Source organism: Gekko japonicus, unplaced genomic scaffold (assembly GCF_001447785.1).
Source record: "Gekko japonicus isolate JY-2015 unplaced genomic scaffold, Gekko_japonicus_V1.1 scaffold276, whole genome shotgun sequence".
NCBI lineage: Eukaryota > Metazoa > Chordata > Lepidosauria > Squamata > Gekkonidae > Gekko > Gekko japonicus.
The window spans coordinates 576091-590572 of record NW_015171510.1 but is presented as its reverse complement, the minus strand read 5'-3'; the positions used below and the strand labels follow the sequence as shown (position 1 = coordinate 590572).

At 45.8% G+C, this 14482-nt stretch overlaps 1 protein-coding gene across 1 annotated transcript in view; it reads right to left on the bottom strand.

Annotated features, from left to right (window-relative positions):
- The window catches only part of KLHDC8A (kelch domain containing 8A), a 24424-nt gene that overhangs the window by 5165 nt on the left and 4777 nt on the right, over nt 1-14482 (bottom strand). The window contains exons 3-4 of the mRNA XM_015419343.1: nt 7064-7279; nt 6159-6260 (exon numbers count right to left, since the gene is read on the bottom strand). Coding sequence (XP_015274829.1) covers nt 6159-6260; nt 7064-7279 — 318 coding nt within the window. The remainder of the gene's footprint in view (nt 1-6158; nt 6261-7063; nt 7280-14482) is intronic.

The following is a 14482-nucleotide window of genomic DNA, read 5'->3' as shown; positions in this document are numbered from 1 at the left end:
AGATTGGCAACAATAGTTCCCCAGGAGCCCCATCGTAAATGCACCAAACAATTCCTAAAGATTTTCCAAAACACTACTCTGTTGATAAATTGCAACACTTTGAAGTAGCACCAAAGCTTTAAGATCTCTCCAGCTGTCACCTGGAGACTGGCAACAGCTTGTCTGGAGTGTGGGCAGTATGGCATTGTATCTGTCTGAGGTCCCCCTTTTCCTCCTCCTCCTCAGATCCCACCCTCAGCAGGCTTCATCCCTAAAATATCCTGGAAGTTGCCAACCTGGAGTTGGCAACCCTATGTCCTTTCCTGGCAACCATCAGCCAACCTTTATCTGCCTGTCTGTCTTGCCTTGCGGGGGGGGGTGAGTTTGAGGTGTGGAATGGAGTGAGGTCCAATCAGCTTCCATATGCAAATGACCTTGGAACGCTGGGCAGGACTGCACAAAGCAGCCAGTCAACCCAGCCAGTGTCTTCTGAGTGGCAGTTCTTCCGGTCTAACACTAAGGAGGCCAAATTTAGAATGTTGCGAAATAGAACGTTGCTATTCAATTATTATAAGGGAGAGATTATTTACTTCACTTATACCCCACCTTTCTTCACAGTGGGGACCCAAACAGCTTACATTATTCTCCTCTCCTCTTTTTTATCCACACAACAACCCTATGAGGTAGGTTAGGTTTAAAGTATGTGACTGGTCTAAAATCACCCAGTGAGCTTCCACAGCAAGATGAGGATTCAAACCTGGGTTTCCCAGACACTACTCTGAAGCTCTGCTACACCACACTGGTTCGTAGGGTAGCTGTTGTTGAACAATAGCAAGTAGCCAGGCCTACCAGCAAGTTGGCTGGTATCAAGTCACCCAGACGGTGCTTCCTAGCCTACTGCTGTCAACCTCCAGATGGGACCTGGAGATCTTCCAGAATTACACCTGAACTCAAGATGAGAGATCTGTCCCCCTGGAGAAAATGACTGCTTGGGGTGTGTGTGTGTGGACTCTATGGCATTATATCTGGCTGAGGCCTTCCCAAGCCCTGCCCTCCTCAGGCTGTACCGTGAAATCTCCAGGAATTTCCTAACCTGGAGCTGTCCTCCCTAGTCAGGCCTGGCCCCAATGAGTTCTCCCTCAAAGGCCAAAACAGCCCTGGAAAGGACCCTGCTCCTTCCCCCTGCCTTTTACTCAGAGAAACCCAGCCTAGTATCTGTGGTTGCCCAGCAACAGACACTGAGGCTGTGGTCAGACGTGCCATTTGGTGCGGTCAGGAAGGACTCCTATTTCATCCGTTTGTATTTGGCATGGAGTTGCTCAATCAGACAATCCAGCATAACCTATTTTGCTGTGGGCACACCCTGTCACTGAGTGATCAGACAGCACGTTTGGGAAAGGGGGGGTGCCTTTTTGTGCGCATGCACATAAACGAGGAATCAAACCCCCGCATGAAGAGTTCTCCATGGAGTTCTCCATGGACCGATTATGCAGTTATGCACATATCGCTAAGTGGGGGGAAATGGTGCCAAGTGTGCACTTGAGTGATCAAACTAGGAAAAATCTATCCGTGGCCCATTGGCAAGCATTAGGACCAGACTTTCCACGGTATCTTTTAACTCCATTTCTGTGGTGGGGCAGCACAGGGTGCCGACAACTGTGGGACCTTTCCCAAATGTAGCTGTCTGATCATGCACTTTAGACCCATCAGGCATTCACAGCTAAGTTGGATCTAAAGGCACATCTGACTGCAGCCCCAGGGAATCAGTTGCTTAAAGCTAGAGACACCCCTTTTTTATTTCCATTTTTAAAAACTGCCCAATGTATATTTTTTAGATTTCACATTTTTCTGCAAACCTGGGGCCCTTTCCAGGTTTGTAGAAAGAGATGTTTTGCCTGTTCACAGCTTCAGTGACAGGATTTAAGTATCTAAAGATTTGGCCGACTTGGCTACATTCAAAGATAAAAACACTCAATACCATGTGTCTTCACTATACATTTAAACTAGTTTCAAAGTCAATGTAACTGATAAGACTTCCAGCAAAGAACATCACAGAAAATGTGATATAGCCAAAAATTATAACAACGGTTCTCAGAATCATTTCAGTTCTCTGGATTATTTGAGGGAAAGGCATGACAGCCTAGACTGACAGGGAAAGCTGCAGAGATCAGCAAAAAAGAAAAATTTGTGTTAGAACATTGCACACAGAAAAGTGGTTTGCTCTTATGTTGTGGCCATTTTCAGAACTATAGCTGGAATTCTGAATTTATTATTTGACTAGGAATAAGGCCCGTTGTGGAAATAAATACAACAAGGTCTAGAAAGAGGCTCTGGGCGGGTGCCCTAGCCTTGGGTGTCAATTTGCTGTGGTGACCTCAGCAGGGTATAATGACTCAGAGCCTACCGTTTTCTCCAGGTGAACTGATCTCTGCCACCTAAAGAGCAGTTTTAATTCTGAGTGATCTCCAGCCCTCACCTGGAGAATGGCAGCAATGGTTCCCCAGGAGGAACTTTGGAGGATGGAGTCTATGGCATTGTACCTGTCTGAGGTCCCACCCCTCCTCAAATCCCACTGTCTCCAGGCTCCACCCCTAAAATTTCCCAACTTGGAGGCAGCAACCCTATTTCCTGCCCAGCTAAACATCAACATACTGTTATCTGCCCCTCTGACTTCAGGTTTCCATCTCCTCCCCCCTGCCTGTAGCCTCTACCTAGGAAAAGTAGTCTTTCTCCACAGTGGTAACCAAAGCAGCTCACATCATTCTCCTCTCTCCCTTTTGGTTTGCACAACAATCCTGTGAAGTAGGTTAGGCTGAAAGTCTGTGAGTGGTCTGAAATCACCCAATCAGCTTCCACAGCAAGAACCTGGGTCTGGCAGACCCTGCACCACCTCAGCAGGGTATAATGACACAGAGTCCACCATTTTCTCCAGGGGAACTGATCTCTGCCATCTGCAGAGCAGTTGTAATTCTAAGTCATCTCCAGCCCTCCTCTGGAGATTGGCAGCAATGGTTTCCCAGGAGGAAATGGCTGGTTTGGAGGGTGGAGTCTATGGCACTGTACCTGTCTGAGGTCCCACTCCTCCACAAACCCCACCCTCTCAAGGCTCCAACCCTCAAATTTCCAGAATTTCCAAACCTAGAGTTGGCAGCCCTATGTCTTTCCCAGCTAACCAATAATCGACCTTTATCTGCCCCTCTGACTTCAGCTTTCCATCTCCCCCTCCATCTGCAGTCTCTAACTAGGAAAAGTACAGTCTTTCTCCGCAGTGGGGGCAAGCACGAGGGAAGCGACCTCAGCAGGATATAATGACACAGAGTCCACCCTGCAAAGCAGCTGTTTTCTCCAGGGTATCTGATCTCTGCTATCTGGAGAGCAGTTTTAATTCTGAGTGATCTTCAGTCCTCACCTGGAGATTGGCAGCAATGGTTCCCCCAAAGCAAAAGTACAGTCTTTCTCCGCAGTGGAGACTAAAGCAGCTTACATAATTCTCCTCTCCCCCTATTGATCTTCACAACAACCCTGTGAGGTGGGTTGAAAGCCTGTGACTGGTCTGAAATCACCCACTCAGCATCCACAGCAGGAAACTGGGTCTGGCAGACCCTGCTCTGAAGCACTAACTGCTATGCCTGGGGTAGCCAACCTCCAGATGGAGCCTGAAGATCTTCGGGCATCACAGCTGAACTCCAGAAAACAGATCTCTCTCCCCCTGAAGAAAATAACTGCTATGGAGGGTGGACTCTATGGCATTCTGTTCAGCTGAGGCCTCTCCCCTCCCCAAACTCTGGCTTCCATAGACTCCACCACAAAATATCCAAGGATTTCCCAACCTGGAGCTGGTAACCCTAGTCAGGACTTGCCTCAATGAGTTCCCCACAAAGGGAACTCCTGCCTTTGCCTTTTTACTGACAGAACCAAGTTTGGTTGCCTAGCAACAGCTACTGAGGGAAAAGTTAGCCCCACAGCAGAAGGAGAAAAGAATGGTTTGACAACTAGTGGCCCACCTCAGTAGCCAGCCTGCGGCAGAGGAGCCAAGCAGAAGTAGAAGCGTCTTTGTCAGGAGAGACAGCCATTTTGGCAGTTTATTCTATCAGGGAATGTCCAAGCTGTCAGTGGGTGAGGGAGCAGATTGGACCCAGCCCCCAGCCAATGGCATGCAAGTATGCTTGAGTGGCGGTTTACTGGCCAATGGCTGATGGAGTGCACAGCACAGCCAATAGGAGAGTCAGAAAGTGCCAATACATAGGGCAATTATATATATAGGATGCGCACTTCTAATATTTAGGCTACCTATTGTATTTATATATAACATTAATTTATGAAGACATGGTGGATTTGTACCCTTTAGTTAGTTTAGTTCTCCCATTTTTATGTTAGGTTGTCCCCCAATATTCCTCAGCTCCTTCTCAATTTACTTCATGAATATTATGGAACTAGTAATCAGGCCCATTGCGGAAATAAATGCAATGAACTCTAGAAAGAGGGCCTGGAGACTGCGCAGAGAGAAAGAAAGGGGGAGGGAGGAAGGGCTGGAGGGAGGGACAGGAAAGAGCGGTAAAGAGTGGGGCAAGACAACAGATGCAAGCAAGCGAGGCGGACTTCGCAAACAGGGGGAGAGGGGCGGAAGAGAGAGAGAATCGGAGGGAGGGAGGGAGACAGAAAGAAATCAGGCAGCCGAACCAAGAGAGAGAAGAGCTGGAAAGGGGAGATCCGCAGAAGTCACTGCAGGGGGAAAGGCTCTGATTGCAGCGTACTTACCTGAAAGTTTTATTGCACTCAGTCGGACTTCCAGGTAAGTGTGCTGATGACAGGGGGCCGGAGGTGGCGGTAGGAGGAAGAGGGCAATGGATGGACAGATGGGACAGGCTGGGCAGGCCAGAGGCAGAGAGTGGAGCGAGGGATGGAGAGGAGAGAGCGTGATCAAAGGAGAGGCAAGGTGGAAAGGGGAAATGCTGGGGGGGGCGTTAAGAAAGTGGAGGCGGAGGGATCCTTCAGGGGCTTCATGGCAAGGCATCGCCCTGTCCGTCTCGGCAGAGATCTGCTCGGCAGAGAGAGCAAGGGAGCCTCCAGGGGAGGTGTGGGGGATGAGTGAGAGGAAAGAGGCAGGAAGAGAAACGAGAAGTCCAGAGCAGAAGTCTATCAGTGGCTATTAGCCACAAGGTATAGATAAGATCTCTCAGTCTGGGGCAAGTGCTGATCTGTATTCTTGGTGATTGGGGGGCAACAGTAGGAGAGCTTCTAGTGTCCTGGCCCCACTGCTGGACCTCCTGATGGCACCTGGTATTTTTGGACTAGATGGGCCATTGGCCTGATCCAACATTGGCTTTTCTTATGTTCTCTTATGTTCTTATGAGAGATGGAGCCCCGAAGGGGAGGTCAGTGGCGAGAAGTGCTCCCCCAAGAGGGTGAGGGAAAGGTGGCACAAAGAAGCCCGCCCGTATCCTCCCCCCTCTCCCGGCAGCTTCGGCCAAGCCCCGTGCCAGGCCGCCGCAGGATGGGAGTCCCAGCAAGGCAAGTGCTGTCGTGGGCGGGAGGCCAGGCCTCGTCCTGGGCAGGACATTGGGCCTGTGGCCCCCCGTTTGCCAGAGGGTGCTCGCCCTGGCTGCCGGGCTGAACCACTTGCCCTGGCTGCCGGGCTGAACTGCACCCTGTGGCCCGCTGCCACCTGCCCCTCCTGGAGCCCTACCAGCACACTGCAAAGCGAGGGGGGACCAGGACAGGGAGCGGATGGACGCCGCCCTGGCGAAGGGGAGGCCTGAGGCCACCCGTCCCTTGCGGAGCGTCCATCCCCTTCACCGGCTCCCCCCAGACTGAGGCCGATACACTGGCCGTGGGCTCTGTGGGCAGGAGCGAGGCAACGCAGCGAGGGAATGCAGCCCAGGGATTGGCAGTCCTTCAGAGTGGCAGCTGAGGGACCCAAAGGCTGTGGGAGCATGTGCAGCGTTCACACCAAAACAGCTTTATATATAATGAGAGATAGGATTTTTTTGTCTACATTTTCATGCCTCAGTAAACCACTTTGAAGCACCACAGCAGTTTCTGTTTAATTGCATATGGAAAGCAACTCCAACTGAGCTATTGAAGGGCACTGAGTACAGCAGTAGTAGTTTTGAGGAAATATAACTCTGTAAACTCTATAGTGGTTTCACTTGAAGAAGATGGGCTGGGATTGTCCTCACCTAGTCCTCCAGCTACAATGATTCTTCCTTTCAGGTAGCCAGCTATGAAATCTGCTCGCCGCTTCTTCAGAAAGGAAGACCGTTCAATCTTCATCCAGCCTCCTGAAATTAATCAGATCATTCATTAATCAGGATTTTCTGTGACTTTATTGAAGCTTTTTAATTCATAGAAACCAAGAGTTTCAATAACACTAAGATCAGGGAAATACAAGAGGGCTTGTTGTATGCATGCATTTCACTACAAGGGCATGCTAGCTTCAGCATCCAACCACTAGGCACAATCTATTCAGGTGATGGAAAGCTAGCTCTAAAATTTGGAAATTGAGCCAATCCCATATGCTGTTGGGATGGGCAGACACATAGACACTCTGATAAATTTGGGGCTAGAGCACTCACTCTGTAGGAGAAGACGTAGCTTAATCTGATGTTGAGTGAAATATCCTTGGAGCAGCTGAAAAAAATGCTTTGCCTTATACTTCAAGAGAGGACTTTCAGGGGGCTGAATCAGAAACCTGGTTTCAAAGGTTTCACAGAATGCCATGTCCTCCTCTTACTGTTAATTTATTTATACCGCAGGGTGGCTTAGGAGAGAGTTCAAGGCTTGACTCTGCACTTAGAACAAAACCTACAAATCATGGATTTTGTCACTCTGAAAGCATAACAACTATCCAATGGATGAGCAGTGCCAGGAGCTGTTTCCCATTCATGAGTTTTCAGCAGAGATGAGCAGCACAGGTTTCATAAACTCATGCAAACTGTTGTCATTCATTGGTGGATTTCATGAATATTTCAAAGTCTGTATGTCGCCCCAACTTAAAAAAAAAACATACACTCTCCTTCATCTTGCCTCTATTGTACTTAATTATGCATAATAGACAACAGGTAGAGACCCAAGCAGAACTCACCTTGCTCAATGTTAAACACATCTACGTTCTTCATAAATTTGGGCTGACGGTATAACCGGCCCTGTCGCAGTCCCCCAATGCTGAAGATGTTGTCCTCTGTGCACAAAAAGCTTGAAAAAGCCCTTTTGCTAGGGATGCTGGGAAATTTGGTCCATGATCTAGTCTCGATGTCAAAGACGTCAAAGGCATTCACGGCATATTTGGATTGCCTTCCACCTGGGATAAAGAAAGAAGTACAGAGAAGGGTCAATGTGGCTTGTACCATCCACTGACCTACAGCTTGGAGATGTTTTGGCAAGAAGCGGAATGTGAATTGCAGAGAGAGCCAGGGCAGGTACAGGGTCACTATTAAATGGCAATCCATGCCACGAAGACTGCTCAGTTATTCTACAGTTCTTATGCCTAGGTGGTAGCAATTCTATTACAGGGCCTGATCACTTTTGAGAGGTTCAGTTGTACGGAAAAATTCTGTACTTCATTTGGAGTGTAGGGTGGCCACGAGAACATAGAAATTGGCTATCTCTGGACTAAGCACTCCTGACAGGAGGTATTAACTAAAACGAAGGTTACTTCACAGGACCTAAATAGTATTGGTGGCTTTGACTGACATAGATAACTAGTGGAATTCATTACTATTCTGAGGCCATACTGGCTTGAATAGTGTAAAGGTCCCTTCACCTAACCATCAGACTTTTTGTTCTTCGTTGTAAAGATGCTTTTCAAATAAAGGGTGAGGTACGTTTATAGACTATCATTTCTTGCACAGGGTTTCTTGAGACAGCATGTCTCATCAGTTTCTTTCTTAATAACTGTAGCTGTCCATCTTGATCAGTTCAGCACATTTCATCCCCTTTCCAGCCACACTAGACATGTTTCTTACAGTGAAATAAACAAAAATTGACATGGTTCCCTACACAAGTTTCAAGATGTGATTTGATCACTCAAGTACTCTTTACATCATGCATGGCTGTCATAGAGTAGCACGAAGAAACAATCTTGTTCTTATCAAGCTTATGGTATATTGAAGAGTCCATGATGCAGGCAGTCAGGAGGAGAGAAAAAAAAGGTCATATGATCTGTGGAAGCAGATGGGTTGTAGAGTTCCATCTGGAATTTGCCTTCTTAGCTCCATCTGGAATTTGCCCATGCCTACAGCATGCTGTACAGATCCACATAAGAGCAGTAGAACATTGGCTGTCATCATGCCTACCTGTACCCACTCCTGAGTCCTGACGGCTTTCTTGTGCTGGGGCAGTATGCTTGTTTAGAAACCTATAGGATTGCTGTCTTTTTCACTAGCCTGAGGCTGGAGCTATATGTTATACATATCAGGGGGATGCTATCAAATCAGCATGATCCATACCCAGCTGTCACCCTTTGCTCTGTGACTTGTAGGAACATTCATCTCACAATGTGATCTAAGATCAGTTAGGGGACCCCTCATTCAGGTAACAATTTATTTAACCTCGCTGAACCTTTTTGATTGCTGCCCTGGTGTTTTGGAATACCATTCCTTTGATTAACTCACTGGGTATTCCACAGAAAATGGGTAAGATTTTTGTTCCAGCAGGCATTTAATACATATATAACTTCCTGATCCTTCTTGTCCTGCTTTTTAAAATTTGGCGTTATTATTGTAATTTTAATATTTTGTTTACACCTTTTATGTTTTTATATATTATACACCGCTCTGGAAATAAAATAGGTAATGGATTTCGTAAATAAATACATAAAAATTGATAAAGGGAGTTTTACCATCAGAGGATAGCAACAACTGAGAAGGTCTTTCAGAAAAAAGTACACAAGCATGCATAATTATCTAGGGTAAACTTTCAAAGGACAAATTGGAAGTTTGGCTCCTACATGTTTGTTTTACCTTTCAGTTTATCTCTGAACACCGAAAGGATTCCTTGCAGCTGTTCAGAATGAGTATGGATTTCGGGGAAGGTTGTACCAAATATAAAGCAAATATTTCTCGCCAAAGGAAAAGGGGTAGTTTCTATTTTTCATGTTCTTTAAAGGGACTCTTTAAAAAAGCAATTGGCCACTACTTTTATTCTTTATAAAAAGGAAATCAATACATCACAATATTATGAACACTGGACTGAGTATTTATCTTTAACTCTCTAATTTATCTTTAACAATTCTCATCTGTCTATTTGTTTTAGGTATTAAATTTGCAGAGCTAGGAATTCAAACATGAAGGCTGTAAGCAACTGCATATGAGTCAGAAAATTAAATGGCTCATAAATAGGATGTTTTTATGAGCCAGTGAGATCCAGTGAGATCTTAAGCTGATTGACTTCAATTGACTTAGAAAGGTATAACTCTGCTTAGGACTGTATAGTAAGAAAATGTAAATAAGACTGAATGAAACTAGGACTGGCCCTAACAAGAAATACAGTAAGGAGGTCTACTTGGGAAGGATAAAGTGTAGCTGATCCTATGCAGAATTAAATGCACCTAAGCCTGTTCATAGAATAATAGAATGTTAGAGTTGGAAGGGACCTTGCAGGTCATCTAGTCCAACCTCCCGCACTCTGCAGGAGCATAGCTGAAAGATAGCCCTACAACATACCCGAAAGATGGTCATCCAGCCTCTGCTTGAAAACGTCCAGCGAAGGAGCATCCACCACCTCCCAAGGCAGTCTGTTCCACTGCTCAACCACTCTTACAGTTAGGAAGTTTGTCCTGATATTTAGCCGGTAACGACTCCGTTGTAATTTCCACCCATTGCAAGAGAGAATAGATCCACTCCATCTTCCACATGACAGCCCTTCAAATACTTGAAGACTGCAATCATGTCCCCTCTAAGCCTTCTCTTTCTCAGGTTAAACATACCCAACTCTTTCAGCCTTTCCTCATAAGACTTGGATTCCAACCCTCTCACCATCCTGGTTGCCCTCTTCTGGACATGCTCGAGCTTGTCAACATCCTTCCTAAAATGTGGTGCCCAAAACTGGACACAGTACTCCAGGTGAGGCCTGACCATAGCAGAATAGAGCAGAAGTACCACCTCCCATGATCTGGACACAATGGCTCTGAATGCATCCTAAGATTGCATTAGCTTTCTTCGCAGTCACATCACACTGCAGGCTCATGTTTAGCTTGTGATCAACCAGAACACCTAGATCCCTTTCACATGTGCTGCTGTCAAGCCAAGTCCCTCCCATTCTATATCCGTGCCTTTGATTTTTTGTACCTAACTGTAAGACTTTGCACTTATCTCTATTGAAATTCATTTTCTTTGTCTCAGCCCACTGTTCTAGCCTATCTAGATCCTTTTGAATCCTGACTCTGTCTTCTTCAGAATTAGCAATCCCACCCAGCTTCATGTCATCTGCAAATCTGATAAGCATCCCCTCTATGTCTTCCTCCAGGTCATTTATAAATACATTGAACAACACTGGGCCTAGGACCGAGCCCTGTGGCACTCCACTCAAGACTTCCGTCCACATAGACACAGAGCCATTTACAAGCACTCGTTGCACCATCCAACCACACTTAACCAGCTTATCCTAGTTCAGACCAATGGGCTTTGAGCATGCCTGACTGCAGAGGCTGATATCTGATCTTAGTTTTTGCCTAAAAAGACTGCAGCCAGCACTTAAGATAAAATAATGTTAATTTTCTTAACAACTGTGATGTTTTGCTCAGTGGAGGTTAACTGTACAGAGATCATTTCCCAATGGGTCTGGTTTAGGAAGACATCAGAGCTTAAAGAAAATGACCCCCTTCCAGCTGGGGCGGGACAGCTGTGTGAGAGAAGAAACATTGAGAAGAAACAGAGAGAGAGGCAGACAGAGACTGCTGGATATTGGCTGAAGCATCTTAGGGATGCAGAATCTTTGTCTCTCTGGGATCTGGGGTGGAGTAGTGGATCTGTTGCCTGACTGAGTGCCTCTCAACCTCCATCTGTGTGGTATACTTGTTAAAGCAAATAGCGTATTACAAAAATGTCACAAGATTCCAATGCTCTCTCCTCCAAAGGGAACCAACCCTGGGACTTCACTACTTGGAAAAGTAGGGAGTTCATAACAATATTATGCAACCTTTTCTTTTAGCCACCAAGGATGAGTGGGGTGCTGGATCTTCTGCCAAGACAGCAAAATATCCCAGGCATGCCATGAATGAAAGCAGCACCTATACATCAACCAGACTGAATAAATGCTTTTCATTTATTATGATTCAAAGCACCAGTTACTCATAAAAGAATATAAATCTTCAAAGGGAAATAGAAACAAGATTTCAAAGAATGATACCCATGTGGCTCAACGCAAGACTTAACATGTCCCAGCATGTTAGTGACAACACGTCTCTTTATTTCACTATGCATTTTGCTTTGACACTGTGTTGGGAACAGTGGAAAAATTGCAGCGGCATAGTCATGACTGATTCACAAGGATGTTTCTACAAGGCATGTTTGATAAAGCATGACTGATGCCCAGTAATTTATGGCCAGGAACTCAATACTGAATAAATGACAGAGTTGGGCCTTAATGGCAACAAAAGATCATACATGAATAAAACTAAAGGATTTCTCCATCTGCTTCCAGTTCAGTTCAGAAGGTTTGAAGACCTGAGGATTTCAGAGATCTCCGTTGGGCCAAGAGCTGTGAGAATTTAATAAGGGGTTCTGCAGCAAACCTGCAAATATTCATTTGCCTGGCTACCTGTGCTGAGTGTGAGTAGCACATCTACATGGTCAAGGGACACCCCCACCCCCCCGACTGAAAAAGGCTTCTGGTTCTCTGGTTTTTACATCACAGTGTGTGTCACAAATAATTAGTACAGAAAAGTATGGGCAAGTGTGCTAAATGTACTGTTGGTCTATAAAGTAATAAGAAGGGCAATGGTTGGTAAAAAACAAAGTGTGGGATCTATACACACACAGCAAGCACAATGGGAAAATCTTCCCAGATTTAGTACCTGGTCACTCTGTGCGAAAGATAGGCAATTTCAATGGGAGGATGACTTTGGCTACCATATCTCATAAATCTCTATATTTTATCTACTAGGAAAAGGGCCCATTGTGGAAATAAATACAATGACCCCTAGAAAGAAGCTCTGGGCGGGTGCCCCGGCCTTGGACACTCAGTGTCCATTTGCTGTGGCGACCTCAGCAGGGTATAATGACACTGAGTCGACCATTTTCTCCAGAGGAACTGATCTCTGCTGCCTAAAGAACAGTTGTAATTTTGAGTGATCTCCAGCCCTCACCTGGAGATTGGCAACGATGGTTCCCCAGAAGGGACTAGTTGGTTTGGAGGGTGGAGTCTATGGCTTTGTACCTGTCCGAGGTCCCACGCCTCCTGAAACCTCACCCTCTCCAGGCTCCATCCCTCACATCTCCAGGAATTTCCCACCTGGAGTTGGCAACCCTATCTCCCTCCCAGCCAATCATCAACCTACCTTTATTTCCCCCTCATTCTTCAGCTTTCCACCCCCCACACCTGCAGCCTCTCCCGTGCTCTGAAGCCGTGACTGCTACGTCACATTGGATGTCATATGGGTGCCACCTCAGCAGCATATAAGGATACAGAGTCCACTATTTTCTTCAGGGGAACTGATCTCTGCCATCTGGAAAGCAGTTGTAATTCTGAGGGATCTCCAGCCCTCACCTGAAGATTGGACACATTTTACCTCAGAACAGGAAACTGTTTAGAATGTTAGAGGCAAAAGCCAATCAAGTCGCATATGTAAACGACCTCTGTGTTCCGAGGCAAAGGCCAATGAGGCTGCATATGCAAATAACCTCTGTATTCTGACTGGCTATGGGGGAGGGGAGGAACAGCAAAATGTTTAGAATGTTGGAGGCAGGACTCAGGCAAAGCAGCCAGTAGATAGGGAGACCCTCTGAATGACAGATTAGATTTTGGAGCGTGTGGAATGTTCTAGAGAAGTGCCACCACCATTCGGCTTTTATTTATAAGGGAGATATATTCTGCAAGAGAGCCAGACTTAAAAACGGTGATTCTCAAACAGATTTGTCATCATCAGAATCTGCAAGTCAGCCCCAGGACGCAGGACTTTCTGTCTATGACTACAGTTCCTTTCTCTTTCTCCACAGAACTTAATAGAGCAACTAAAATTAGAGAACCAGTGTAGGATCTGGAAGACCCAAGTTTGAATCCCCATTTTGCCGTGGAAGCCTGCCGAATGACTTTGTCACAGTCTCACACTCTCAGCCTAACCTACCTCAAAGGGTTGTTCTGAGGACAAAATAAAGGAGAGGATAACGATGTGAGCTGCTTTAGGTCCCCAGTGGAGAGAAAGGCAAAATGAAGCAAATTAATAAATAAACAAACCAAAGATAATGCATCTTTTCCCATGCATAAAACGCAAATTACAGTCTCAATTTGCCTCAGGGCCATGCCAAGAAGATTTAATCCTTCAACCTCTACTCCGTTTTGCTGTTTGGAGCTGTCAGCCCTTGCTGTGCTAGTAGCACCATAGAGAATAAAATGTGTGTCTTTTTAAAATGTGCATTTCCGCCCTTTCTTTAAAATACTACTAAGAAAGTGGTGAGCACATTTTTGACAAGGGAAGCTGAGAGCAGATTGAAAGGTTAGATCTCCCTTCCCTGCGCGGTCTTGAGGCAAAGTGAAATGAACAAGCTTGCAATTTACATTTTATGGACAGGAGCAAGACACAGAGTTTTCCTATTCTCTGTTAAAACGTTCTATACAAGTCAGTGAAGAAAGGCAAACGTCTGTAGCAAGAGAAACCAAACAATAATGTTCAGGGCAAGTGGGAAATGGATCCTTCATCAATAATTCAGCCGATTTGCAGAACTTTCCCCCTTTCTCTACATAAGGAAGTACAGCAAATAGCACTCCATAGGCTTATATAGGGAGGGCCAGTAATCATGGACACCAATGAGTAGGCAATGCAGTCCCATAACCTGCCATCCTTTTTTCTTCAAAGTAAAAAGAGGGGGAAGCTTGACGTCATCAATTATTCTCCTGCTCCTCCTTGCTCAAGCTGCTTCAGCTGTCCTTTGCACTCAAGTTGTGGTACTACTTCTCTTTCTCTTTCTGCCTCCGTACCTGCATATCAGAAGTCCTTGGTGCCTGCATTTGAGAATTCATGCTCCAAAAGGACCTTATGGCAGGGACTATGTAGATAGGACTGCATGTTCTCAAGAGATTCTGTACTGGCACTCAAATTTGCAATGAGTGCCAAACTCAACATCCTTAGACTCGCTGTTTTCTTTCTTCCTCTGCCTCCTAAAACCCAAGTATGTAGCCCTTATTTCTTGAGAGAAAAGTGTACTGCCGTTACAAGTGAAATTGCAGAAGCCAGGGATCAGGACTGAGATAGATATCAAGTGGTAAGGGGACAGACCAGTTCTCACAACTGTCAGAAACTGAATTATCCCTATATCTCTCCTTATATATAATTCTGTTTTGGTCATGG